The 27,990-nt window shown below is 35.4% G+C and overlaps 1 protein-coding gene across 2 annotated transcripts; it reads right to left on the bottom strand.

Annotated features, from left to right (window-relative positions):
* Positions 1–17: 17 nt before the first annotated feature.
* On the bottom strand, positions 18–27,524 carry rhbdd1 (rhomboid domain containing 1). 2 transcript variants are annotated; one of them, XM_061972228.1, is made up of 8 exons: positions 27,349–27,524; positions 20,187–20,367; positions 19,829–20,108; positions 7,334–7,466; positions 7,169–7,257; positions 4,042–4,095; positions 3,838–3,969; positions 18–498 (listed from the first exon to the last, which is right to left on the bottom strand). In XM_061972228.1, exons 2-8 carry the CDS (start codon positions 20,337–20,339, stop codon positions 401–403), a joined length of 939 nt encoding a protein of 312 aa, XP_061828212.1. In that variant the 5' UTR covers positions 20,340–20,367; positions 27,349–27,524; the 3' UTR covers positions 18–400. The 2 variants fall into 2 exon arrangements, with proteins under 2 accessions (XP_061828212.1, XP_061828214.1); XM_061972230.1 differs by having other exon boundaries at positions 4,042–4,092; positions 27,349–27,519.
* Positions 27,525–27,990: the final 466 nt, after the last annotated feature.

Below are 27,990 nucleotides of genomic sequence, written 5' to 3'. Positions count from 1 at the left end.
GAAGCATAAAGTCAATGAAGCATTTCAAATAATATATTCCACAAACAGGAAGCAGGTCACCAGTAATAAAATACAGCAGCAGTCGTACTGTACTGTACAGTATCAGTACTACTGTACATTTCCTTGCTGGTGCTGTAGTCCTGGTGGAGGTAATTAATTACACAGTTTGAACCTCAACTGGGACCAGAACAAACAATTAGTCATGTTAGGCAGGTGAGGCCCGCCCTCACAAGTCCAATAAAAACATGAAAGTGCTGGCAACGTTCTCAGGGAACATGTCAGACGTTGAAACGTGACGAGTCCCTCATGTCATCACCTGGCGGCTGTGTGCCGCCTTCTCCTTTGTGCAGCCATCATCAGCTCGGTGCTCCTCCTCTGCGACTCTTTCACTTTTACGCTTTTAGCTGTCGAACCTTCTCAGCCTCCTCCAGCGCAGCTCCTCCTCCGACAGGCGGAAGCCGTACGCAGGGGGCGGGGCTTCCCTCTGGCTGCGGCGTCCTGACCGACACAACATGACAACTTCATACGTAGTAAGTCCCGCCTCTACTTCTATGACCCCGCCCAGTCTCATTTGAAACATGTCCTTACTTCAGTGGTTCTCAAACTTTTTTTGTCATCCCCCACTTTGGACAAGGGGGAGTTTTCAAGCCCCACCTGCCCCCATTGCCCCAACAGAGCGCTAATGCCAAGCTTTAACATTTTCAAATTTATTGAACATCAAGTTGTATACATTCGAACTCAATAACATAAAATAACATTAAGTTCAATAATAAATAAAATAACTGTGCAGCTGTGGTATAACTTGCATCACGTTCAATAATAAATCAAAAAAAGTGTTATAACTTGCATCAAGTTCAATAATAAATCAAATAAAAGTGTTATTACTTGCATCAAGTTCAATAATAAATCAAATAAAAGTGTTATTACTTGCATCAAGTTCAATAATAAATCAAAAAAGTGTTATAACTTGCATCAAGTTCAATAATAAATCAAAAAAAGTGTTATAACTTGCATCAAGTTCAATAATAAATCAAATAAAAGTGTTATTACTTGCATCAAGTTCAATAATAAATCAAAAAAGTGTTATAACTTGCATCAAGTTCAATAATAAATCAAAAAAGTGTTATAACTTGCATCAAGTTCAATAATAAATCAAAAAGTGTTATAACTTGCATCACGTTCAATAATAAATCCAAAAAAGTGTTATAACTTGCATCAAGTTCATTAATAAATCAAAAAAGTGTTATAACTTGCATCAAGTTGAATAATAAATCAAAAAGTGTTATAACTTGCATCACGTTCAATAATAAATCAAAAAAAGTGTTATAACTTGCATCACGTTCAATAATAAATCAAAAAAAGTGTTATAACTTGCATCAAGTTCAATAATAAATCAAATAACTTGCATCAAGTTCAATAATAAATCAAAAAAAGTGTTATAACTTGCATCAAGTTCAATAATAAAAAAAACAAAAGTGTTATAACTTGCATCACGTTCAATAATAAATCAAAAAAAGTGTTATAACTTGCATCAAGTTCAATAATAAATCAAATAACTAGCATCAAGTTCAATAATAAATCAAAAAAAGTGTTATAACTTGCATCAAGTTCAATAATAAATAAAACAAAAGTGTTGTAACTTGCATCAATAATGTGGGACGGCGTGGCGAAGTTGGTAGAGTGGCCGTGCCAGCAATCGGAGGGTTGCTGGTTACTGGGGTTCAATCCCCACCTTCTACCATCCTAGTCACGTCCGTTGTGTCCTTGGGCAAGACACTTCACCCTTGCTCCTGATGGCTGCTGGTTAGCGCCTTGCATGGCAGCTCCCGCCATCAGTGTGAATGTGTGTGTGAATGGGTGAATGTGGAAATACTGTCAAAGCGCTTTGAGTACCTTGAAGGTAGAAAAGCGCTATACAAGTATAACCCATTTATCATTTATCATAATAATAAATTAAAAAAAGTGTTATAACTTGCATCAAGTTCAATAATAAATCAAATAACTTGCATCAAGTTCAATAATAAATCAAAAAAAATGTTATAACTTGCATCAAGTTCAATAATAAATAAAACAAAAGTGTTATAACTTGCATTAAGTTCAATAATAAATCAAAAAAAGTGTTATAACTTGCATCAAGTTCAATAATAAATCAAAAAAAGTGTTATAACTTGCATCAAGTTCAATAATAAATAAAACAAAAGTGTTATAACTTGCATCAAGTTCAATAATAAATCAAAAAAAGTGTTATAACTTGCAACAAGTTCAATAATAAATCAAAAAAAGTGTTATAACTTGCATCAAGTTCAATAATAAATCAAAAAAAGTGTTATAACTTGCATCAAGTTCAATAATAAATCAAAAAAAGTGTTATAACTTGCATCAAGTTCAATAATAAATCAAAAAAAGTGTTACAACTTGCATCAAGTTCAATAATAAATAAAACAAAAGTGTTACAACTTGCATCAAGTTCAATAATAAATAAAACAAAAGTGTTATAACTTGCATCAAGTTCAATAATAAATAAAACAAAAGTGTTGTAACTTGCATCAATAATGTGGGACGGCGTGGCGAAGTTGGTAGAGTGGCCGTGCCAGCAATCGGAGGGTTGCTGGTTACTGGGGTTCAATCCCCACCTTCTACCATCCTAGTCACGTCCGTTGTGTCCTTGGGCAAGACACTTCACCCCTTGCTCCTGATGGCTGCTGGTTAGCGCCTTGCATGGCAGCTCCCGCCATCAGTGTGTGAATGGGTGAATGTGGAAATACTGTCAAAGCGCTTTGAGTACCTTGAAGGTAGAAAAGCGCTATACAAGTATAACCCATTTATCATTTATCATAATAATAAATTTAAAAAAAATGTTATAACTTGCATCAAGTTCAATAATAAATCAAATAACTTGCATCAAGTTCAATAATAAATCACAAAAAATGTTATAACTTGCATCAAGTTCAATAATAAATAAAACAAAAGTGTTATAACTTGCATCAAGTTCAATAATAAATCAAAAAAAGTGTTATAACTTGCATCAAGTTCAATAATAAATCAAAAAAAGTGTTATAACTTGCATCACGTTCAATAATAAATCAAAAAAAAGTGTTGTAACTTGCATCAAGTTCAATAATAAATCAAAAAAAGTGTTATAACTTGCATCAAGTTCAATAATAAATCAAATAACTTAAATACAATAAAAGTGCCACTTTGCAATCTTTGCAAAAAAAAAAGGAGGAGCTATGCATTTGGCAAGACAGGGCAAGTGACAGCACTTTCCCCCAGGAGAGCCACCTTGCTTCACTGTGAAACAGCACGGCTGTATGATCAGCTCCCATTTCCTCACACAGTGCAGAGAACAGACGCGCTTTCAGTGGTCGTGTTTTGATCAAATTGACCACGCTCACAACATCTGTTAAAACCTCATTGAGCTGCCTTGACGCAAGTGCTTCCCGGTGAATGACACAGTGTGCGCCCGTCAGATTTGTGTTTCTCTGCAGGCGCTGGCTCTGGCTCGACGACCTTTGAGGTGCGAGTCACAAATGTATATATTTGTGTAATTGTGATCCACACATTAGCCTGCTACCCATCCGCGCGAAAGTTTGTCCCGCTTAGCCCCGCCCCCATTAGTTACTGTTGCTATGCCTGTCAAACTTTCGCTCGTACCGAGAAATATAAAGCCTACAGTAAAAATAAGTACCGGTAATTTCCATTACGCCCCACACTTTGAGAAACGCTGCCTTACTTCATCCTCTTAGATAAGCCCCTCCCCTTCCCACTCCTAAGCTCCTCCTCTTCCATAAGACTCATGCATATTTCACAAGTTGCTAAAAGAAAACAAAGGCTCACCTCTGTCATTGAGGCTGTTCCTGATGGCCGCCGCCAGCTCCTCCTCCTCCATCACTTCCCTTGCGTGAGATGAGTCTGCGGTCGTGTAGGCGTGGCTTCTTCTTGAGTAGCCTCCATTGGTGCCGCTGTAGCCTACATGCACACACGCACACTTGTGTCGGTTAAAAGGGCATCAAAGCAACTGGCGTGGTGGCTGCGAGGTACCTGACGATGCGAAGGCGGAGCTTGAGGTGAAGGTGCTGGCTGTGACCCAGGCTGGTTGGAGCACAGTTCCAGTTATTGTTTCTGTGGATTTTACGTGATCATATAGACCAGGGGTGTCCAAACTACGGCCCGCCGGCTTCTTTAAACAAACATACATACATATACATATATATATATATATATATATATATATATATATATATATATGTCTTAATAAGGTTATCCAAAAAATAGTGCTCGATACCGTAGTAGAGCGCAATATATGTATGTGTGGGAAAAAAATCACAAGACTATTTCATCTCTACAGGCCTGTTTCATGAGGGGGGGTACCCTCAATCGTCAGGAGATTTTAATGGGAGCATTCGCATACCATGGTTTATATAGGGCACAGAGTGGGTGGGTACAGGCTGGCCTAGGGGCGTGGTGATTGGCTCATGTGTTACCTAGGAGGTGTTTCCGTCTATGGCGGCATGTTGTTACAACTTCCTTGACGTCACTTTCAACCTGAGAAATAACAGCTACCAACCATTCACGAAACCCAACACAACACTCCAATACGTGCACCATGACAGCAACCACCCACCCACCACCACGAAAAGAATACCTACCGGAATCAATAAAAGGCTATCGATGCTGTCATCTAGCAAAGCTGAATTTGACCAAGCAACCCCCCCGTACCAAAAAGCCCTTGATGAAAGCGGATACAATTTCACCCTCACCTATGAACCCACGCCAGGAAACCAGCCAAAAAAGAACAGAAAACGGAACGACATCATCTGGTACAACCCCCCATACAGCAAAAACGTCTCAACGAACATTGGACACAAATTCCTCAATCTGATTGACAAACACTTTCCCAAAGACAACATCCTAAGAAAAGTATTCAACAAGAACAACATTAAATTGAGCTACAGCTGCATGAACAATATACGACAAATCATCTCAAACCACAACAAAACAATTGCAAATGAGCCGTCGGCCCTCAGACAGAGCGACTCCAAAACCAACAAAGGATGTAATTGTCGAAAGAAACATGATTGCCCCCTCAACGGGGGGTGCTTACAAACATCAGTTGTCTACCAATCTAAAGTAATACGCAAGGACATTAACACATCCGACACATATGTAGGATTAACAGAGGGAGAATTCAAAACCAGATGGAACAATCACAAGGCTTCTTTCAGGAACAAAAACCTGCGAAATACCACAGAACTCAGCAAACACATTTGGGACCTCAAAGACAATAATGTTGAATATTCAATAACATGGCAAATTCTTGCATCCAGCACACCTTACAATAGTGGTAATAAAAGATGCAACCTATGCTTGAAAGAGAAACTGTTTATTATTTACCGTCCAGACCTGTCATCCCTCAACAAGCGCAGCGAAATTGTAACAACATGCCGCCATAGACGGAAACACCTCCTAGGTAACACATGAACCAATCACCACGCCCCTAGGCCAGCCTGTACCCACCCACTCTGTGCCCTATATAAACCATGGTATGCGAATGCTCCCATTAAAATCTCCTGATGATTGAGGGTACCCCCCCTCATGAAACAGGCCTGTAGAGATGAAATAGTCTTGTGATTTTTTTCCCCACACATACATATATATATATATATATATATACATACATACATATATATATATATATATATACATATATACATACATACATACATACATACATACATACATACATACATACATACATACATACATACATACACATACATACATACATACATACATACATACATATATATATATATATATATATATATATATATATATCCATCCATCCATTTTCTACCGCTTATTCCCTTTGGGGTTGCGGGGTGCGCTGGAGCCTATCTCAGCAACAATCGGGCGGAAGGCGGGGTACACACTGGACAAGTCGCCACCTTATCGCAGGGCCAACACAGATAGACATTATATATATATATATATATATATATATATATATATATATATATATATATATATATATATATATATATATATATATATATATATATATATATATATATTAGGGCTGCAACTAACGCTTAATTTGATAATCGATTAATCTGTCAGTTATTACTTCGATTAATCGATTAATAATCGGATAAAAGAGACAAACTACATTTCTATCCTTTCCAGTATTTTATTGGAAGAAAAAAAAAACAGCATACTGGCGCCACATATGTTCTTTCAACTTGCCAAATAAAACAAGGAAAATGTTACCAAAATGCACACTTTTGACACCCCTGCTACAGATAATAAAAAATTAAATGTGATAAATGTATGGATAAAAAGCAAAGCCTGGCGACGCATGCGCGTTTATCATAACGCTCTCTCTCTCTCTCTGTCTCTGCCCCTCCCTCACCAATGCTGCTGCGCGCACAATTTGTTGTTGTTTTTAACCCTTTCTTAACCCTGAACGTACATTGAAAATACACGCAACCCTAACTCAAAATGCCGGGCATTTGAGGCATTTAAGAAACTCCGCCCAACAGCCCGGTCGCTGCTAGAATGCTAGCAGCGACCGGGCTAGAACAGACTGACCATACGTCCTCTTTTCACCGGAGATGTCCTCTTTTCACCGGAGATGTCCTCTTTTGCGGGGCTGTCGGGGCGGAGTTTCATAAATGCCTCAAATGTCCGGCATTTTGAGGATTGTTTACACAACGTGCAGTACGCTACTTAATATGTCCGTGTGGAAACTCGTTCGGTACACCTCCGAACCGAAACGAAACCCCCGTACCGAAACGGTTCAATACAAATACACGTACCGTTACACCCCTATTATTTTGATTATTGTTTCTCAGCTGTTTGTAAATGTTGCCGTTTATAAATAAAGGTTAAAAAAAAAAACGTAGCCTCTGCGCATGCGCAAAGCATAGATCCAACGAATCGATGACTAAATTAATCGCCAACTATTTTTATAATCGATTAGTTGTTGCAGCCCTAATATATATATATATATATATATATATATATATATATATATATATATATATATAATGTGCACACACAGGCACACACACATATATACTGTAATATGGTTTCTTTGCATCCAGTCGACACCCAATGCGACCCCCCCACGTCAAAAAGCTTGGACACCCCTGATAAAGACGGATACCTGCACATATTTTCATCATCTTCTCCAGCGGTCCAGTCGTGTAGAGCAGGCCCACCAGGATACCTGACAGGTGACCAATCAGGGAGGTCCTGAGGAAGAAAATACGACTGACACTGTTGCTCTCCACTGGCCGCTTCAGTTTTTTGCAAGAGAACTCCTACTGACCCAGGTGCCGTTATATGGATCAGCACAAGCTCCACCCAGCTGGCATAGCAATTGGACACGGGGTAACCCAGCACATAGGTCACGCCCCCTCGGTGGTAATGGTTGCTGAGGACCTTCAAGGCAAAAATCACCCCTATAAAAAGTACAAAAAAACAGGATTAAATTAGGGATGTAATGATTCATTTTACAATTTGATTCGAATTATTGCCAGTACGATTCAGCGACGATATTAGCTCATTCCAAAAAGATTCAGTGAGTTGAAATTGATTCGGTAGCTTTACAGCACAAAAATTTGAAATAAATACTGGGGGTGACGTCACCTATATTCCTGTTTGTATAAGGAAATGATGTATAAATTCATTATGGATACAAACAAGCAAGTAAATGGATGGCCAATAAATCATTTTATGCGCACATTTTTCATCATTCAAGCCAATTCCAGTACAGCAACCAACATTTTAACAGCAGATTTACCTGCCACTTCTCTTGTTTTTCAACATAAAAATAATACAACATTAGGTAACACGTTAGTATGGGGAACATATTCACCATTAATTAGTTGCTTATTAACATGCAAATTAGTAACATATTGGCTCTTAACTAGTGTCGGAGGCAGATATTTACATACAGGTAAAAGCCAGTAAATTAGAATATTTTGAAAAACTTGATTTATTTCAGTAATTGCATTCAAAAGGTGTAACTTGTACATTATATTTATTCATTGCACACAGACTGATGCATTCAAATGTTTATTTCATTTAATTTTGATGATTTGAAGTGGCAACAAATGAAAATCCAAAATTCCGTGTGTCACAAAATTAGAATATTGTGTAAGGGTTAAATTTTGAAGACACCTGGTGCCACAAACTAATCAGCTGATTAACTCAAAACACCTGCAAAGGGCTTTTAAATGGTCTCTCAGTCCAGTTCTGAAGCCTACACAAACATGGGGAAGACTTCAGATTTGACAGCTGTCCAAAAGGCAACCATCGACACATTGCACAAGGAGGGAAAGACACAAAAGGTTATTGCTGAAGAGGCTGGCTGTTCTCAGAGCTCTGTGTCCAAACACATTAATGGAGAGGCAAAGGGAAGGAAAAACTGTGGTCAGAAAAAGTGTACAAGTGATAGGGATCACCGCGCCCTGGTCAAGATTGTGAAAAAAAAACCATTCAAAAATGTGGGGGAGATTCAGAAGGAGTGGACAGCTGCTGGAGTCAGTGCTTCAAGATCCACCACCAAGAGACGCTTGAAAGACATGGGTTTCAACTGCCGCATACCTCGTGTCAAGCCACTGTTGACCAAGAAACAGCGCGAAAAGCGTCTCACCTGGTCTTAGGAAAAAAAGAGCTGGACTGCTGCTGAGTGGTCCAAAGTCATGTTTTCTGACGAAAGCAAATTTTGCATTTCCTTTGGAAATCGAGGTCCCAGAGTCTGGAGGAAGACAGGAGAGGCACAGGATCCACGTTGCCTGAAGTCTAGTGTAAAGTTTCCACCATCAGTGATGGTTTGGGGTGCCATGTCATCTGCTGGTGTCGGTCCACTCTGTTTCCTGAGATCCAGGGTCAACGCAGCCGTCTACCAGCAAGTTTTAGAGCACTTCATGCTTCCTGCTGCTGACCTGCTCTATGGAGATGGAGATTTCAAGTTCCAACAGGACTTGGCGCCTGCACACAGCGCAAAATCTACCCGTGCCTGGTTTACGGACCATGGTATTTCTGTTCTAAATTGGCCCGCCAACTCCCCTGACCTTAGCCCCATAGAAAATCTGTGGGGTATTGTGAAAAGGAAGATGCAGAATGCCAGACCCAAAAACGCAGAAGAGTTGAAGGCCACTATCAGAGCAACCTGGGCTCTCATAACACCTGAGCAGTGCCAGAAACTCATCGACTCCATGCCACGCCGCATTAACGCAGTAATTGAGGCAAAAGGAGCTCCAACCAAGTATTGAGTATTGTACATGCTCATATTTTTCATTTTCATACTTTTCAGTTGGCCAACATTTCTAAAAATCCCTTTTTTGTATTAGCCTTAAGTAATATTCTAATTTTGTGACACACGGAATTTTGGATTTTCATTTGTTGCCACTTCAAATCATCAAAATTAAATGAAATAAACATTTGAATGCATCAGTCTGTGTGCAATGAATAAATATAATGTACAAGTTACACCTTTTGAATGCAATTACTGAAATAAATCAAGTTTTTCAAAATATTCTAATTTACTGGCTTTTACCTGTATATCCGAATTTAAGTGTTACTTCTTTTTATTTCATAATCATATTACAAAACAGCAAGTGTTTTTCTTCCAATTGTGGTCTTTTGGTTGTCTGCAAAACTGTGTGCTTATTAACCTTGAATGAGGAATGTTAGAGAGAGAGAGATAATGGACATTTGTTTTGGCTAGAGACACAGGACTGCCAGGGACTTAAGAGGGGAGAGGGTGTTTCGGGAGGCAGACCATCTTGGCGGCGCGATAGAATGTTCTATACTGGACTGGTCTAAATGTATATATATGTGTAAAGCTTTGCAAATATATTACAAAATACCTATTCTGTCTCTGGTGGTTTTTCTACTCAGCTTTAAGTGTCGTAAAGAGCTTGGGAGCGACTTGTGACTTGAATTCCCTGGGAGGAACAACTGGTCCAAAACGCAACACTAGTCATTATTAAGTACTTATACAACCAGTAAGCCATTAACTAAGAGTCTTCCCTCAATAACCTCAGAATTATTGCTTATTAGTAACCCTTACCCTTATATGTTCCCCTAGTGTCCAAATAACTCTAAATTAAGTCTTTGTTAGTTAGAATATGTTCCCCTAGTGTCTAAATAACTCTAAATTAAGTCTTTGTTAGTTAGAATATGTTCCCCTAGTGTCTAAATAACTCTAAATTAAGTCTTTGTTAGTTAGAATATGTTCCCCTAGTGTCCAAATAACTCTAAATTAAGTCTTTGTTAGTTAGAATATGTTCCCCTAGTGTCTAAATAACTCTAAATTAAGTCTTTGTTAGTTAGAAAATGTTCCCCTAGTGTCTAAATAACTCTAAATTAAGTCTTTGTTAGTTAGAATATGTTCCCCTAGTGTCCAAATAACTCTAAATTAAGTCTTTGTTACTTAGAATATGTTCCCCTAGTGTCCAAATAACTCTAAATGAAGTCTTTGTTAGTTAGAATATGTTCCCCTAGTGTCCAAATAACTCTAAATGAAGTCTTTGTTAGTTAGAATATGTTCCCCTAGTGTCCAAATAACTCTAAATTAAGTCTTTGTTAGTTAGAATATGTTCCCCTAGTGTCCAAATAACTCTAAATTAAGTCTTTGTTACTTAGAATATGTTCCCCTAGTGTCTAAATAACTCTAAATTAAGTCTTTGTTAGTTAAAGTGAAAGTACCAATGATTGTCACACACACACTAGGTGTGGCCAAATTATTGTCTGCATTTGCCATCACCCTTGATCACCCCCTGGGAGGTGAGGGGAGCAGTGAGCAGCAGCGGTGGCCGCGCCCGGGAATCTTTTTGGTGGTTTAACCCCCAATTCCAACCCTTGATGCTGAGTTCCAAGCAGGGAGGTAATGGCTCCTATTTTTATAGTCTTTGGTATGACTCGGCCGGAGTTTGAACTCACAACCTACCGATCTCAGGGCAGACACTAGGCCACTGAGTAGGTTACTGCATGCTGTGTAAGTACGGTACAGTACTAAAATGTGTTTGATACTTGTGTCAATTGAAAGGACGACAGCAGTGTTTCTTGCCCATTGTTGGGCCGCCAAAATATATCTGTTTCTCAGCTGTGGCACTTATGGGCCGCAGCTGTACTCAGTTGTAATACACTTTTCCACCACTTGTGGCAGTAATGACAATATCAAACAAACAGGTCAAAGTCTGGCACGAAAGTCATAGAGAAATTTCTGAAGCGCAAAAATTATGACTAAAGTGTTAAAGCTGTGATTTTTAAAAAAAAATTTACTTTTGAATTTTTTTTTTAATTTTTGTAAAAAAAAAAAAAAAATTCGACTTTTTTTTTTTCTCAAAAAAGTTTCTTTTTCTTTTTTCTTTTTTTTATTTAAAATTTTTAAAAACATTTTAAAATATTTTTAATTTTTTTTAAAATATTTTTAATTTTTTAAAACTTTTTTTAAAGTTTTTTTTAACTTTTTTTTTTTTTAAATTTACCCTAACCCTAACCCTAGCCCTAACCCTAACCCTAACCCTAGCCCTAACCCTAATCCTACCCTAAAAAAATGTTAATTGTTAAAATTGTTTAAAAAAATCAAAAAAATTTAAAATTGTTTAAAATTGTTTTAAAAAAATTAAAAAAAATTAAAAAAAATTAAAAAATTAAAAAATTTTTTTTATTTTTTTATTTTTTTTTAAAAAGTTAAAAAAGTTAAAAACGTTAAATTTAAAAAAATAAAAATAAAAAAATTTAAAAACATTTTTAAAAAGTTAAAAAAATTTTAAAATCATTTTTTACCTTGAAAATCATTTTTACCCTTGAAAAAAAATGTTACCTTGAAAAAAAAATTTTACCTTGAAAATGATGTTTTACCTTGAAAAAAAAAATTTACCTTGAAAATTTTTTTTTCAAGGTTAAAAATGATTTTCAAGATAAAAATTTTTTACCCTAACCCTAACCCTAGCCCTAACCCTAACAATGTTAATTGTTAAAATTGTTTAAAAAAATCAAACATTTTTAAAATAGTTTAAAATTGTTTAAAATAGTTTTAAAAAAAATTTTACCTTGAAAATTTTTTTTTACCTTGAAAATGATTTTTTACCTTGAAAAAAATGTTTTACCTTGAAAATTTTTTTTTTTTTTTTTTTAACTTTTTTTTTTTAAATGTACCCTAACCCTAACCCTAGCCCTAACCCTAACCCTAACCCTAGCCCTAACCCTAACCCTACCCTAAAAAAAAATGTTAATTGTTAAAATTGTTTAAAAAAATCAAATTTTTTTAAAATTGTTTAAAAAAAAAAAAAATAAATTAAAAAAATTAAAAAAAATTAAAAAAATTAAAAAAATTAAAAAAATTAAAAAAATTAAAAAAATTTAAAAAATTTAAAAAATTTAAAAAATTAAAAAAATTTAAAAAATTAAAAAAATTAAAAAAATTAAAAAAATTAAAAAAATTAAAAAAATTAAAAAATGTTTAAATTTTTTTTTTAAATTTTAAAAAAGTTAAAAAAGTTAAAAACGTTAAATTAAAAAAAATAAAAATAAAAAAATTTAAAAACATTTTTAAAAAGTTAAAAAAATTTGAAAATCATTTTTTACCTTGAAAATCATTTTTACCCTTGAAAAAAAATGTTACCTTGAAAAAATTTTTTTACCTTGAAAATGATGTTTTACCTTGAAAATTTTTTTTTCAAGGTTAAAAATGATTTTCAAGGTAACATTTTTTTACCCTAACCCTAACCCTAGCCCTAACCCTAACAATGTTAATTGTTAAAATCGTTGAAAAAAATCAAACATTTTTAAAATTGTTTAAAATTGTTTTTAAAAAATTAAAACATTTTTAAAAATTTTTTAAAAATTTTTAAAAAAATTTAAAAAAAATTTAAAAAAAATTTAAAAATTTTTTTTTAAAAATTTTAAAAAAAATTTTAAATTTTTTTTAAAAAATTTAATTTTTTTTTAAAATTTTTAAAAAAAAAATTAAAAAAAAAATTTACAAAAAATTTAAAAAAAATTTAAAAAAAATTTAAAAAAAATTTAAAAAAAATTTAAAAAGTTAAAAAAGTTAAAAACGTTAAAAATAAAAAAAAAATAATAATAATACAATTTGAAAACATTTTTAAAAAGTAAAAAAAATTTGAAAATCATTTTTACCCTTCAAAAAAAATTTTTACCTTGAAAAATTTTTTTACCTTGAAAATGATTTTTTACCTTGAAAAAAATGTTTTACCTTGAAAAAAAAAAATTTACCTTGAAATTTTTTTTTTACCTAGAAAATCATTTGTTTACCTTGAAAATCATTTTTAACCTTGAAAAAAAAATTTACCTTGAAAATTTTTTTTTACCTTGAAAATCATTTTTTACCTTGAAAATCATGTTTTAACTTAATACACTTTTTTTTATTTTTAAATTTTTTTTTACTTTTTAAATTTTTTTTTATTTTTGTAAAAAAAAAAGTAATTTTTAAATTTTTTTTAAAATTTTCGACAATTTTTTTTATTTTTTTTAAAAAAAAATTTAAAATTTTTTTTTATTTATTATTTATTTAATTTTTTTTGTATTTATTTATTTATTTTTAAATATTTAAAAAAAAAATTGAATATTTTTGACTTTTTAAAAACATTTTTTACCCTAACCCTAGCCCTGACCCTAGCGCTAAATATTTTTAATTTTTTAAAACTTTTTTAAAACTTTTTTTTAACTTTTTTTAAACTTTTTTTAACTTTTTTTTTTTTTTAATTTACCCTAACCCTAACCCTAGCCCTAACCCTAACCCTAGCCCTAACCCTACCCTAAAAAAATGTTAATTGTTAAAATTGTTTAAAAAAATCAAAAAAATGTAAAATTGTTTAAAATTGTTTTAAAAAAATTAAAAAAATTTAAAAAATTAAAAAAAAGTTAAAAAAGTTAAAAACGTTAAATTTAAAAAAATTAAAATTTAAAAATTTTAAAACATTTTTAAAAAGTTAAAAAAAATTTGAAAATCATTTTTTACCTTGAAAATCATTTTTACCCTTGAAAAAAAAATGTTACCTTGAAAAAAAATTTTTACCTTGAAAATGGTGTTTTACCTTGAAAAAAAAAATTTACCTTGAAAATTTTTTTTTCAAGGTTAAAAATGATTTTCAAGATAAATTTTTTTTACCCTAACCCTAACCCTAGCCCTAACCCTAACAATGTTAATTGTTAAAATTGTTTAAAAAAATCAAACATTTTTAAAATTGTTTAAAATTGTTTAAAATTGTTTTAAAAAAATTTTTACCTTGAAAATTTTTTTTTACCTTGAAAATGATTTTTTACCTTGAAAACATTTTTTTACCTTAAAAAAAAAAATTTACCTTGAAATTTTTTTTTTACCTAGAAAATCATTTGTTTACCTTGAAAATCATTTTTAACCTTGAAAGAAAAATTTACCTTGAAAATTTTTTTTTACCTTGAAAATAATTTTTTACCTTGAAAATCATGTTTTAACTTAATACACTTATTTTTATTTTTAAATTTTTTTTTACTTTTTAAATTTTTTTTTATTTTTGTAAAAAAAAAGTAATTTTTTAAAAAAATTTAAAATTTTCGACAATTTTTTTTATTTTAAAAAAAAAATTTATTTAAAAAAAAAATGTTTTATTATTTTTTAAATTTTTTTTGAATTTTTTTATTTTTTTTTAAATATTTAAAAAAAAAATTGAATATTTTTGACTTTTTAAAAACATTTTTTACCCTAACCCTAGCCCTGACCCTAGCGCTAAATATTTTTAATTTTTTAAAACTTTTTTTTTAACTTTTTTAAAACTTTTTTTAAACTTTTTTTAACTTTTTTTTTTTTTAAATTTACCCTAACCCTAACCCTAGCCCTAACCCTAACCCTAACCCTAACCCTAGCCCTAACCCTACCCTAAAAAAAATGTTAATTGTTAAAATTGTTTAAAAAAATCAAAAAATTTTAAAATTGTTTTAAAAAAATTAAAAAAATTAAAAAAAAATCAAAAAAATTTAAAAAATTTAAAAAATTTAAAAAAAAATTTAAATTTTTAATTTATTTTTTAAAAAGTTAAAAAAGTTAAAAACGTTAAATTTAAAAAAAAAAAAAAAAAATGTAAAAACATTTTTAAAAAGTTAAAAAAATTTGAAAATCATTTTTTACCTTGAAAATCATTTTTACCCTTGAAAAAAAAATGTTACCTTGAAAAAAATTTTTTACCTTGAAAATGATGTTTTACCTTGAAAAAAAAAATTTACCTTGAAAATTTTTTTTTCAAGGTTAAAAATGATTTTCAAGATAAAAATGTTTTACCCTAACCCTAACCCTAGCCCTAACCCTAACAATGTTAATTGTTAAAATTGTTTAAAAAAATCAAACATTTTTAAAATTGTTTAAAATTGTTTAAAATTGTTTAAAAAAAATTAAAACATTTTTAAAAAATTTAAAAAAAATTTAAAAAGTAAAAAATATTTGAAAATCATTTTTTACCTTGAAAATCATTTTTACCCTTCAAAAAAAATTTTTACCTTGAAAATTTTTTTTTACCTTGAAAATGATTTTTTACTTTGAAAAAAATGTTTTACGGTACCTTGAAAAAAAAATTTACCTTGAAATTTTTTTTTTACCTAGAAAATCATTTGTTTACCTTGAAAATCATTTTTAACCTTGAAAAAAAAATTTACCTTGAAAATTTTTTTTTACCTTGAAAATCATTTTTTACCTTGAAAATCATGTTTTAACTTAATACACTTTTTTTTTTATTTTTAAATTTTTTTTTACTTTTTAATTATTTTTTTTTTTTTGTAAAAAAAATTTAATTTTTTTAAAAATTTCGACAATTTTTTTTATTTTTTCCAAAAAATTTTATTTAAAAAAAAAAAAAAAAAAAATTTTTTTTTATTTTTTTTTAAATATTTAAAAAAAATTTTGAATATTTTTGACTTTTTAAAAACATTTTTTACCCTAACCCTAGCCCTGACCCTAGCGCTAACCCTAACCCTAACCCTAACCCTAAAAAAAAATGTTAATTGTTAAAATTGTTTAAAAAAATCAAAAATGTTTTAGATTGTTTAAAATTGTTTTAAAAAAATTAAAAAAAAATTAAAACATTTTAAAACATTTAAAAAAGTTAAAAAAGTTTAAAAAAATAAATAAAAAATTTTTTAAAACATTTTTAAAAAGTTTAAAAAATTTGAAAATCATTTTTTACCTTAAAAATCATTTTTACCCTTGAAAATGATTTTTTTACCTTGAAAAAAATGTTTTACCTTGAAAAAAAAAAATTTACCTTGAAATTTTTTTTTAACTTGAAAATCATTTGTTTACCTTGAAAATCATTTGTACTTGATTTTTATTGACTTAATTTAGTCTTTAAAGGAGAACATTATCACCAGACCTATGTAAGCGTCAATATATACCTTGATGTTGCAGAAAAAAGACCATATATTTTTTTAACCGATTTCCGAACTCTAAATGGGTGAATTTTGGCGAATTAAACGCCTTTCTAATATTCGCTCTCGGAGCGATGACGTCACAACGTGGCGTCACATCGGGAAGCAATCCGCCATTTTCTCAAACACCGAGTCACATCAGCTCTGTTATTTTCCGTTTTTTCGACTGTTTTCCGTACCTTGGAGACATCATGCCTCGTCGGTGTGTTGTCGGAGGGTGTAACGACACCAACAGGGACGGATTCAAGTTGCACCAGTGGCCCAAAGATGCCAAAGTGGCAAGAAATTGGACGTTTGTTCCGCACACTTTACCGACGAAAGCTATGCTACGACAGAGATGGCAAGAATGTGTGGATATCCTGCGACACTCAAAGCAGATGCATTTCCAACCATAAAGTCAAAGAAATCTGCCGGAGTGTGTGAGCAATTCAGGGACAAAGGACCTCGGTAGCACGGCAAGCAATGGCGGCAGTTTGTTCCCGCAGACGAGCGAGCTAAACCCCCTATCGACCCTAGCTTCCCTGGCCTGCTGACATCAACTCCAAAACTGGACAAATCAGCTTTGAGGAAAAGAGCGCGGATGAGGGTATGTCTACAGAATATATTAATTGATGAAAATTGGGCTGTCTGCACTCTCAAAGTGCATGTTGTTGCCAAATGTATTTCATATGCTGTAAACCTAGTTCATAGTTGTTAGTTTCCTTTAATGCCAAACAAACACATACCAATCGTTGGTTAGAAGGCGATCGCCGAATTCGTCCTCGCTTTCTCCCGTCGTGTCGTTTTTGTCGGTTTCGCTTGCATACGGTTCAAACCGATATGGCTCAATTAGCTTCAGTTTCTTCTTCAATTTGGTTTTCGCTACCTGCCTCCACACTACAACCATCCGTTTCAATACATGCTTAAGCCGCTGAAATCCGAGTCTGAATCCGAGCTAATGTCGCTATAGCTTGCTGTTCTTTCCGCCATGTTTGTTTGTGTTGGCTTCACTATGTGACGTCACAGGAAAATGGACGGGTGGTTAAAATCAGGCACTTTGAAGCTTTTTTTAGGGATATTGCGTGATGGGTAAAATTTTGAAAAAAACTTCGAAAAATATAATAAGCCACTGGGAACTGATTTTTAATGGTTTTAACCTTTCTGAAATTGTGATAATGTTCCCCTTTAAATTATTTTAGCACTGCGTAGTTGTATGAAAATGAGTCCTTTTTGCAGTATATTTGATTAGTAATTAGGGCCCGCATGGCCCATTGTATAAGGACTCCCAAAGGGAGTCCTTATGCAATGGGACATAAGGACCTATTGAATTTGTAAGGTTTTATTATTATTCTTTATTATTATTATACCGACCTTTGAGCTGTAATTTGACCCACTTAACATGCTTCAAAACTCACCATATTTGACCCACACATGGACCTGCGAAAATGGCCTTTTAATAAAAAAAACGAACCACAAAACTCAAAATTACGCTCTAGCGCCCCCTAGGGGAAAAAAACTAGACTGCCTGTAACTCCCACTAGGAAGGTCGGAGAGACATGAAACAAAATGATTTTCAATGTAAAAAATGTTTACCCTAACCCTAACAATGTTAATTGTTAAAATTGTTTAAAAAAAAAAATCAAACATTTTTAAAATTGTTTAAAATTGTTTTAAAAAAATTAAAAAAGATTTAAAAAAAATTAAAAAATAAAATAAAATTAAAAAACATTTTTAAAAAGTTAAAAAAATTTGAAAATCATTTTTTACCTTGAAAATCATTTTTACCCTTGAAAAAAAAATGTTACCTTGAAATTTTTTTTTTACCTTGAAAATGATTACCTTGAAAAAAATGTTTTACCTTGAAAAAAAAAATGTACCTTGAAATTTTTTTTTTACCTTGAAAATCATTTGTTTACCTTGAAAATCATTTTTAACCTTGAAAAAAAAATTTACCTTGAAAATTTTTTTTTTACCTTGAAAATCATTTTTTACCTTGAAAATCATGTTTTAACTTAAAACCCTTTTTTTTTTTTAATTTGTTTTTACTTTTGAATTATTTATTTTTTTTTGTAAAAATTTTTAAAAATTTCAATTTTTTTTTTTTTTATTATTGTTATTGTTTTTTTAATTTTAAATTTTTTAATTTTTTTTTAAATATTTTTAATTTTTTTAAAATGTTTTTAACTTTTTTTAAACTTTTTTTAACTTTTAAATTTTTTTTTTACCCTAACCCTAACCCTAACCCTAGCCCTAACCCTAACCCTAAAAAAAAATGTTAATTGTTAAAATTGTTTAAAAAAATCAAAACATTTTTAAAATGTTTCAAATTGTTTTAAAAAAATTAAAACAAATTTAAAAAATTTAAATTTTTTAAAAAAAAGTTAAAAAAGTTAAAACATTTTTAAAAAAAATTAAAAAATGTAAAAACATTTTTAAAAAGTTAAAAAAATTTGAAAATTATTTTTACCCTTCAAAAAAAAATGTAACCTTGAAAAAAATTTTTTACCTTGAAAATGATTTTTTACCTTGAAAAAAATGTTTCACCTTGAAAAAAAAAATTTACCTTGAAATTTTTTTTTTTACCTTGAAAATCATTTGTTTACCTTGAAAATCATTTTTTACCTTGAAAATCATGTTTTAACTTAAAACCCTTTTTTTTTTTTTTAATTTTTTTTTAACTTTTGAATTTTTTTTTTAATTTTTTTTAATTTTTTTAATTTTTTTAAAAATTTCGACAATTTTTTTTATTTTTTCAAATTTTTTTTTTTTTTTTAATTCTTTAATTTTTTTAATTTTTTTTTTTTTTAAATATTTTTAACTTTTTTAACTTTTTTTAAACTTTTTTTTTACTTTTTTTAAACTTTCTTTTAACTTTTTAAAAAAAAATTTACCCTAACCCTAACAAAAATGTTAATTGTTAAAATTGTTTAAAAAAAATCAAAAAAATCTAAAATTGTTTTAAATTTTTTTTTTTAAATTTAAAAAATTTAATTTTTTTTTAAAAAGTTACAAAAAAAAAATAAAAAAAAATAAAAAGTTTAAAACATTAGCACTGCGTAGTTGTATGAAAAATGAGTCCTTTTTGCAGTATATTTGATTAGTAATTACTTTTCTAATCAGTCTGACCTAAGCCTTGATAATAATCTTTGTGTTTACCACATGCTGTCGCATCATTTGACAAGGTTGTATATTTCAAGTAGGTTAGATATAGTTATTGAATATAATGTAAATCAAGAGTAAGATTACTAATTCAGTGTTAATATATGAGTGGAAAAGTTGCGCCCTGAGGTCACGAAGGTTAAAAAAAAAAACCTGGACTATAGGGTGTCAAAAACAGGATTCTTTAAAGTGTTTTTCATTTCTCTCGCGAGGTAACCGCCCGCGTATTTACTGCATTTCTTAGACGTGTGACCTGAGAAGCCGACGACACAGTCCATGCTGTGCGACTGGTCGTGGGTCAGCTCGGTGAGCGCCGCCTCCAGTCCCAGGTAGACCACTCCTACGAGCAGGGAGAAGACGGACACCATGTAGAAGAACCAGGCGCTGCCCAGCCGCCGCTCCAGCCGGATGCCTTTGACGAGGAAGGACACCATGTTGAAGTACAGGTGCAGGTCGTCGGCGTGGTGCACGGGCGACAGCAGCAGGCGCCGCCAGTCTCTCAACCGGTACGTCTCCTGGACGCTAACACAAGTCTGGGAAGGGGTCAACAGTCGTGGCGTGAGAGTGCGACATGTGTATGCGTGCCTGAAACTGGAACAGGTCTCCCGTACCTCCATCAGCGGCGCCGCAGGGAACAGGAACAGGTACACGTTGAGGCCCAGGACAGCCAGGGTGGCGGGGGGGATGTTGTTCAAGCCCGCCTGGTACAGCTGGGTGGCCAGGAGCAGCAGGCCCAGCTGGAGGCGTCTCTGACGGCCGCGCATGTTGATGAGCGCCCAGCAGGAAACTTGGCTTTGAACAAGAACACATAATGTCAATCATTCCCGATCTCTCCTCAGTAATACATGGAGGTGTGTGTGTGTGTGTTCGCCGCTAATTTCGCTAACGCTAATCTCATTAATTTAATCCAGTGTTTTTCAACCTTTTTTAAGCCTTTTTTCATTGAAAAAATCCGGAGGCACACCACTAGCAGAAATCATAAAAAAATGAATTCAGTAGACAATAAAAAGTTGTTGTCGCAATTGTTTGATATGAATTTAAAGCATAACCGAGCATGCATCAATATAGCTCTTGTTTCAAAGTAGGTGTACTGCAGGGACGTGCAGTCACTAGAGGCAGGTGAGGCCCCGCCTCACCTGCCATCATGGAAAGAAAAAAAATTTAAAAAGAAAAAAAATTAATGAAATTGTTATATGTATGCAGTAGAGATGCGCGGATAGGCAATTATTTCATCCGCAACCGCATCAGAAAGTCGTCAACCATCCGCCATCCACCCGACTTAACATTTGATCAGAACCGCACCCGCCCGTTGTTATATATCTAATATAGACGATGCAAGGCAATAGTGAGGTTATAAAGCTTTTGCCTGTTAAAGAAAGGAGACTGATCCAATGCAGCACAGACATTCGCGTGCCACGCTGTCACGACCCAGACGCACACCAGTGCGCAATCATATGGGAGCCGCGCTGAGCGCACCTCCAAGCGCGTCTCGCTGTCGGCGACGGCCGGGTATGGGCCCGACGCTCCAGCGCCATCCATTTTCAGGGCTAGTTGATTCGGCAGGTGGGTTGTTACACACTCCTTAGTGGGTTCCGACTTCCATGGCCACCGTCCTGCTGTCTATATCAACCAGGGTGAGCCCCACCCCTTTCATGAGCGCACTGCGCGCGGAGTGACCCCTGTTACGCGCCCCCGGCAACAGGGGTGGCGGGCAGGTAAGCTGCGCGGGCAGAGCGCGCGGAGTGACCCCTGTTACGAGCCCCCGGCCACGGGGGTGGCGGGCAGGTAAGCTGCTTACCTGCTGCGCGTGACGCCGGCCGCGGCGAAGGCGGACGAGGCGGGGTGTCGGTGCGGTGGGCGCGGTGGTGACCCTGGACGTGCGTCGGGCCCTTCTCGCGGATCGCCTCAGCTACGGCTCCCGGTGGGGCCCTCTCGGGGGAAGGGGCCTCGGTCCCGGACCCCGGCGAGGCGTCGGGGGCCTTCTCCGCTCCGTAAAAGTGTCCATCTCTTTTCTTTTTTTTTTTCTGTTGTGGCATATGCAGCAGGTGCCTGCTCGTTTTTCGTATGTGGGTAACAACATTTAACTATGTATATATATTTCCCAATTGGTTTAACTGCCACCCGCCTGAATCTATTTAAAATCTAATTTTTATTTCAACCGCCCGACCCGACCCGACCCAACCCGCGGATAAAATCTAATTTTTTTTTATTTCATCCGGTTGTGCCCGCAAACCGCGTATCTCTAGTATCCAGTGATTATACTATAAAGTTCTTTTCCATTTAACTTCACCAGTTTTAGATTATTTTTATTCAAAATCGCTGAATTTTCACATTTTCCGTTCAAATACTGAGAAGAGACGGTGCGGTGAACAGCAACCAGTTGAGGCACGTCACTCAGTGCCTCAACATGGACGGGACTCGGCTAACTGCTGGCCTGCTGTGCAGTGAGACTGTATTGCTATATGAACTATATTATACATTTCCATAGTTTAGTTAGCTGAGGTATATAATGTACAGTGTATTTTGTCAACAACTGTATGTGTGTAAAGTATTTCTTGTGCTGAGCGATCATAAAACGGCTGCAAAAGACGCACTGGCTGAGGCTCGCCTCCTGCACCCCCGCCGTAGAATTGTTATATCAACTAAAGCCCACACTTCAACTTTCCACGTGCAAGATTGAATCTATTTAAAAAAGTTATTTCATAAGAAGCCGAAAAGTGCAAAAACAATAATGTTCGTGTTGGAGGAGTTGTGAATGACTGCAGGGCCACAACATTAGGTACACCTGCAGAGTGCAGGTGTATCTAATTCACAACTCCTCCAACATGAACAGTATTGTTTTTGCACTTTTTGGCTTCTTATTAAATAACTTTTGTAACCTATTTTTATGGGCTTTCCTATTTGTGATGTTAAGTTCCTGTTATGCGCTGTTATACAGTATATGCCTTGAGCTCTTATTTTGAAGGCGCCAAGAGCGGAAGTGATGACATGTTGTAGTGGAGCGGAAGGTTTTTGAAAGAAGGTAAATAAAGTGGTCCTCGTGTAAACTGGAGCCTCCGTGTTTGTTATTTTGTAGTTTCATACAGTATAGGCGACATTTATAAACCCTCGGTTACACTTTTTTAAATAGATTCAATCTTGCACGTGGAAAGTTGAAGTGAGGGCTTTAGTTGATATAACACACCCATCAGGGGGTTCAGGAGTTGCACAACAGCGGCGAATGGACTTTATTTATAAGTAAAGGTAAGACCATAATAACGTTTTTTTTATTAAATGTGCTTTTTTGTGTGCTACAGTTTGTATGTGTAAAGTTAAAGTTAAGTTAAAGTAGCAATGATTGTCACACACACACTAGGTGTAATGAAATGTGTCCTCTGCATTTGACCCATCCCCTTGATCACCCCCTGGGAGGTGAGGGGAGCAGTGGGCAGCAGCGGCGCCGCGCCCGGGAATAATTTTTGGTGATTTAACCCCCAATTCCAAGCCTTGATGCTGAGTGCCAAGCAGGGAAGAATGCTGGTATGAGCTTTTAAACATAACCCGTTAACTGCTGCCAGTCAAATGGTGAATAAGATACTCTTTAGGGTTCATATGTTTGTAAATCTGACTGCGATGAAGTCAGTGCCTCACCAGCCATCAACCTCACCGCACGTCACTGGTGTACTGTCACATCACACCCTGACTTATTTGGACTTTTTTGCTGTTTTCCCGTGCGCATAGTTTTAGTTCTTGTCTCGCGCTCCTATTTTGGTGTCTTGTCCTGTTTTGTGTAAGGTCTATTCAGGTGTACTGGAGAGGAGGCTACGCCGGATAGTTGAACCTCGGATTCAGGAGGAACAGTGTGGTTTTCGTCCTGGTCGTGGAACTGTGGACCAGATCTATACTCTCAGCAGGGTCCTTGAGGGTGCATGGGAGTTTGCCCAACCAGTCTACATGTGTTTTGTGGACTTGGAGAAGGCATTCGACCGTCCTGTGGGGAGTGCTCAGAGAGTATGGGGTATCGGACTGTCTTATTGTGGCAGTTCGCTCCCTGTATAATCAGTGTCAGAGCTTGGTCCGCATTGCCGGCAGTAAGTCGGACACGTTTCCAGTGAGGGTTGGACTCCGCCAAGGCTGCCCTTTGTCACCCATTCTGTTCATAACCTTTATGGACAGAATTTCTAGGCGCAGTCAAGGCGTTGAGGGGATCTGGTTTGGTGGCTGCAGGATTAGGTCTCTGCTATTTGCAGATGATGTGGTCCTGATGGCTTCCTCCGGCCAAGATCTTCAGCTCTCACTGGATCGGTTCGCAGCCGAGTGTGAAGCGACTGGGATGGGAATCAGCACCTCCAAGTCCGAGTCCATGGTTCTCTCCCGGAAAAGGGTGGAGTGCCATCTCCGGGTTGGGGAGGAGATCTTTCCCCAAGTGGAGGAGTTCAAGTACCTCGGAGTCTTGTTCACGAGTGGGGGAAGAGTGGATCGTGAGATCGACAGGCGGATCGGTGCGGCGTCTTCAGTAAAGCGGACGCTGTATCGATCCGTTGTGGTGAAGAAGGAGCTGAGCCGGAAGGCAACGCTCTCGATTTACCGGTCGATCTACGTTCCCATCCTCACCTATGGTCATGAGCTTTGGGTCATGACCGAAAGGACAAGATCACGGGTACAAGCGGCCGAAATGAGTTTCCTCCGCCGAGTGGCGGGGCTCTCCCTTAGAGATAGGGTGAGAAGCTCTGTCATCCGGGGGGAGCTCAAAGTAAAGCCGCTGCTCCTCCACATGGAGAGGAGCCAGATGAGGTGGTTCGGGCATCTGGTCAGGATGCCACCCGAACGCCTCCCTAGGAAGGTGTTTCGGGCACGTCCGACCGGTAGGAGGCCACGGGGAAGACCCAGGACACGCTGGGAAGACTATCTCTCCCGGCTGGCCTGGGAACGCCTCGGGATCCCCCGGGAGGAGCTGGACGAAGTGGCTGGGGAGAGGGAAGTCTGGGCTTCCCTGCTTAAGCTGCTGCCCCCGCGACCCGACCTCGGATAAGCAGAAGAAGATGGATGGATGGATGGACATACATATATACACAACCCACCCAATCCAACGCCCTCGACGCAAATCCCTTAGGGGTGATGAAAGGATGGTCAGCGCCTGAGAGCTGCGGCCTACCACCGTGACCCCGCACTCCCTTCCCTCTGTTGCTAGATATCTGGAGTTGTATGTTGTAATATGTATATATGCTTTGCTATGGAGGTTTTTTCCCACTCCAGACTAGGCCCCCTTAGGAGCCCAGTCTAGATTGTATTTTTTTACTCATCCTTCCCCAGCATTTTACCTTTTCCCCCATCTTTTACAGGGCGGCCCATCAGCATTCCTGTTCTGTAACCCTGTACACTGTTTGTTTGTCGAATCTTCAACGGGTTTGTGCTGAAAACAAAGTTTCGTTGTACTTGTGCAATGACAATAAAGACCTATGCTATCCTATTATTTGCAGATTATGAGTACTGGTTTGCAAAAAATATTTTTACCCCAAATAAGTGAAATTACATAATCTCCCACGGCACACTGGCGGTTGAAAAACCCTTTTGATTGATTGATTGAGACTTTTATTAGTAGGTTGCACAGTGGAGTACATTATTCCGTACAATTGACCACTAAATGGTAACACCCGAATAAGTTTTTCAACTTGTTTACGTCGGGGTCCACTTAAATTTATTCATGATACAGATATATACTATCATATATACCAGGGGTCCTCAAGTACAAATCTTGAAGGTCCACAAATGTTTTTTTGAAACAGGCTGGGTCCGTTTATTATCGGTCAAGCTTATATAGTAGCAGGAGGTAGGTAGTTTAACATTTTCTTAAAATTAACAAAAATAAAACAAATATCCAATAAAATACATGAAATATTTTCTTTGAAACAAAAATAAATAAGAACTTTGAAAAAATGTGTCTTCTGCATTTGACCCATCCCTTGATCACCCCCTGGGAGGTGAGGGGAGCAGTGGGCAGCAGTGGCGCTGCGCCCGGGAAGAATTTTTGGTGATTTAACCCCCAATTCCAAGCCTTGATGCTGAGTGCCAAGCAGGGAAGAATGCTGGTATGAGCTTTTAAACATAACCCGTTAACTGCTGCCAATCAAATGGTGAATAAGATACTCTTTAGGGTTCATATGTTTGTAAATCTGACTGTGATGAAGTCAGTGCCTCACCAGCCATCAACCTCACCGCACGTCACTGCTCTGTTGCTATTTGTTGTTGTGTCATAGATTTAACAAAAATCTTGCTTGATGTTTCATATGACTTTTTCAGCCTCATGATTTCTTTTTTTCTTAGCTCTGAATCATGAGGAAATGTCTCTTCAAATTCGCGGTGCTCTTTCAGATAGTGACGTTTCAGATTTTCACTTTTCACCAGAGCAACAGTACTGTTGCATATTAGACACATTGGTCTGGTACTTGCAGTAGGTAGGATGAAAACATATTGCTCTGTCCATTCTTCCTTGAAACGTCGGTTTTCCCTGTCCACCTTTCTTTTACCAGCCTGAGCCAACCTGGAGCATGCCATTGTGATTTGATTCACATTCAGTGACTGACGAGTGAACAGTTAGCGAAGTAGCGATACGAGACAACTGTGTGCCTGCAGCGAAAGGTTCCATATGCACTGTGCACATGTGTATGACCCAGGTGGTAACAGCCTATCAGCGCGTCGTTGTGATAGAGATGACAACCCATACCCCGGAATTAGCCAATCAGAGTGGCGTTCTCTCGCTCTCACTCCGTCTCTCTCTCTTTCTCTCTCTGAGAGAGAGAGAGAGAGAGAGAGAGAGAGAGACGGAGTGAGTGAGACACGAGAAATGTAAACGAAACGTGGAGATATTTGACTAAAAACAACAAAGAACGTTGACTTGCGCTAGCGATAACTCACAGATAAATACAATTATTATATTTTTTTATAATAATTATAATAATAAAACTTTTTTTTATTTTCTTTTTTACTATAATTCGTGCTGGGTCCGGACGGACACGTCGCTGGGTCCGGACATGGACCGCGGTCCGCCTGTTGAGGATCACTGATATATACTATCATCATAATACAGTCATCACACAAGATAATCATCAGGGTGTATACATTGAATTATTTACATTATTTACAATTCGGAGTGTGGAGGAGGGGGGGGGTTAGGTTTGGTTGTTATCATCAGTCATCAACAATTGAGAACAGAGAAATGGACATTGAAACAGTGTAGGTCTGACTTGGTAGGATATGTACAGCAAGTAGTGGAGAGATTTAATCAATTAAAAATACACCGTAACTGTAAAACCTCTTTTGTCTGTTTCTTTGTTTTTAAGCGAGCTTTCCAATGATACCAACCTTTTTTTTTTTTGCTAATGGGGTAAATCTTAAGAAACTTTGTGGACATTTTTACAGCTGAATTATTGAGCCCTAGTTGTCTTTGAAATGAAGACGTTGACCACAATTAGTAAATGCTTCACTGGTTTTAAAAGTCCATAACTTTTTTAGTATTTATCACAGGAAACTGATACTTGGATCACTGTAATCGTATTTAGAAAACGTGTCTGATAACACTCGTTTTATGGAAATCAATTTTTTTTTTTTGTAAAATTTCACACATGCCGAACATCTTGTTTCAGCAAGTAACATAACATGCTAAATAATAATTTACTGCTGTTTGCAGCCATGAAACTTACTTTTATATCTGTGTTATTTAAACGTACGTCTGAGTTATTTGACCAGAACTCATTTCCTGTGTTAATGTTACAGACTGTACGTAAACTTACTTACCGCTGAGAAAGCAAAACGTCCTGCTTCTTCGACTAATGCCAGGGGGAAAATGTAACTTCCAAGGGGTCTTGAAATTATTCACTAATGACGTGGAAGTGAAACTGAAAGTTCAAAGCGACACGTCAGTTCAGTTTGAACGTTTTTTTTATATATATATATTTTTTTACAACCGGAAGCGTGAAAGAAACAAACTACGTCACCATGCGCAGCCATACCAGGAAGTAGCGTCTACGTCACTTTGCGCATGCGCAAAAATACCAGGAAATAGCGTATGTGAGGCTCACGACAATTGATATTTTTATTGTAGTTTTCTCTTATAAAACGTCCGAGTTGTCACAGGTTTTGTAATTAATGGTAATGATAACATGATGATACGACGGTAGTTGGCAATTTTGGGAAGATAACAAAGTGTTTTGTGACGTTTTGCTGTCTCCCAGTGGTCACCGTGGAGAGATGCAGCCTTCGTTTAGTGAGATTAAACAGTAAAACTACAATATCTAAATTAAATTACTTTAAAGTGCCATTATGAATTCCAAATAGTCATTTATTTTCTTATTATTATTATATATTAAAAAAAAATTAAAAAAAGAAATGTGGTTGAATTAATTTTACGTTGTGACGTCACGCTTTAAAAGGTAGTTT

This window comes from Nerophis lumbriciformis, linkage group LG17 (assembly GCF_033978685.3).
Source record: "Nerophis lumbriciformis linkage group LG17, RoL_Nlum_v2.1, whole genome shotgun sequence".
In the NCBI taxonomy this organism is placed as follows: Eukaryota; Metazoa; Chordata; class Actinopteri; order Syngnathiformes; family Syngnathidae; genus Nerophis; species Nerophis lumbriciformis.
Note: the sequence above shows the minus strand (reverse complement) of the source record. Positions and strands in the feature narration are given on the sequence as shown.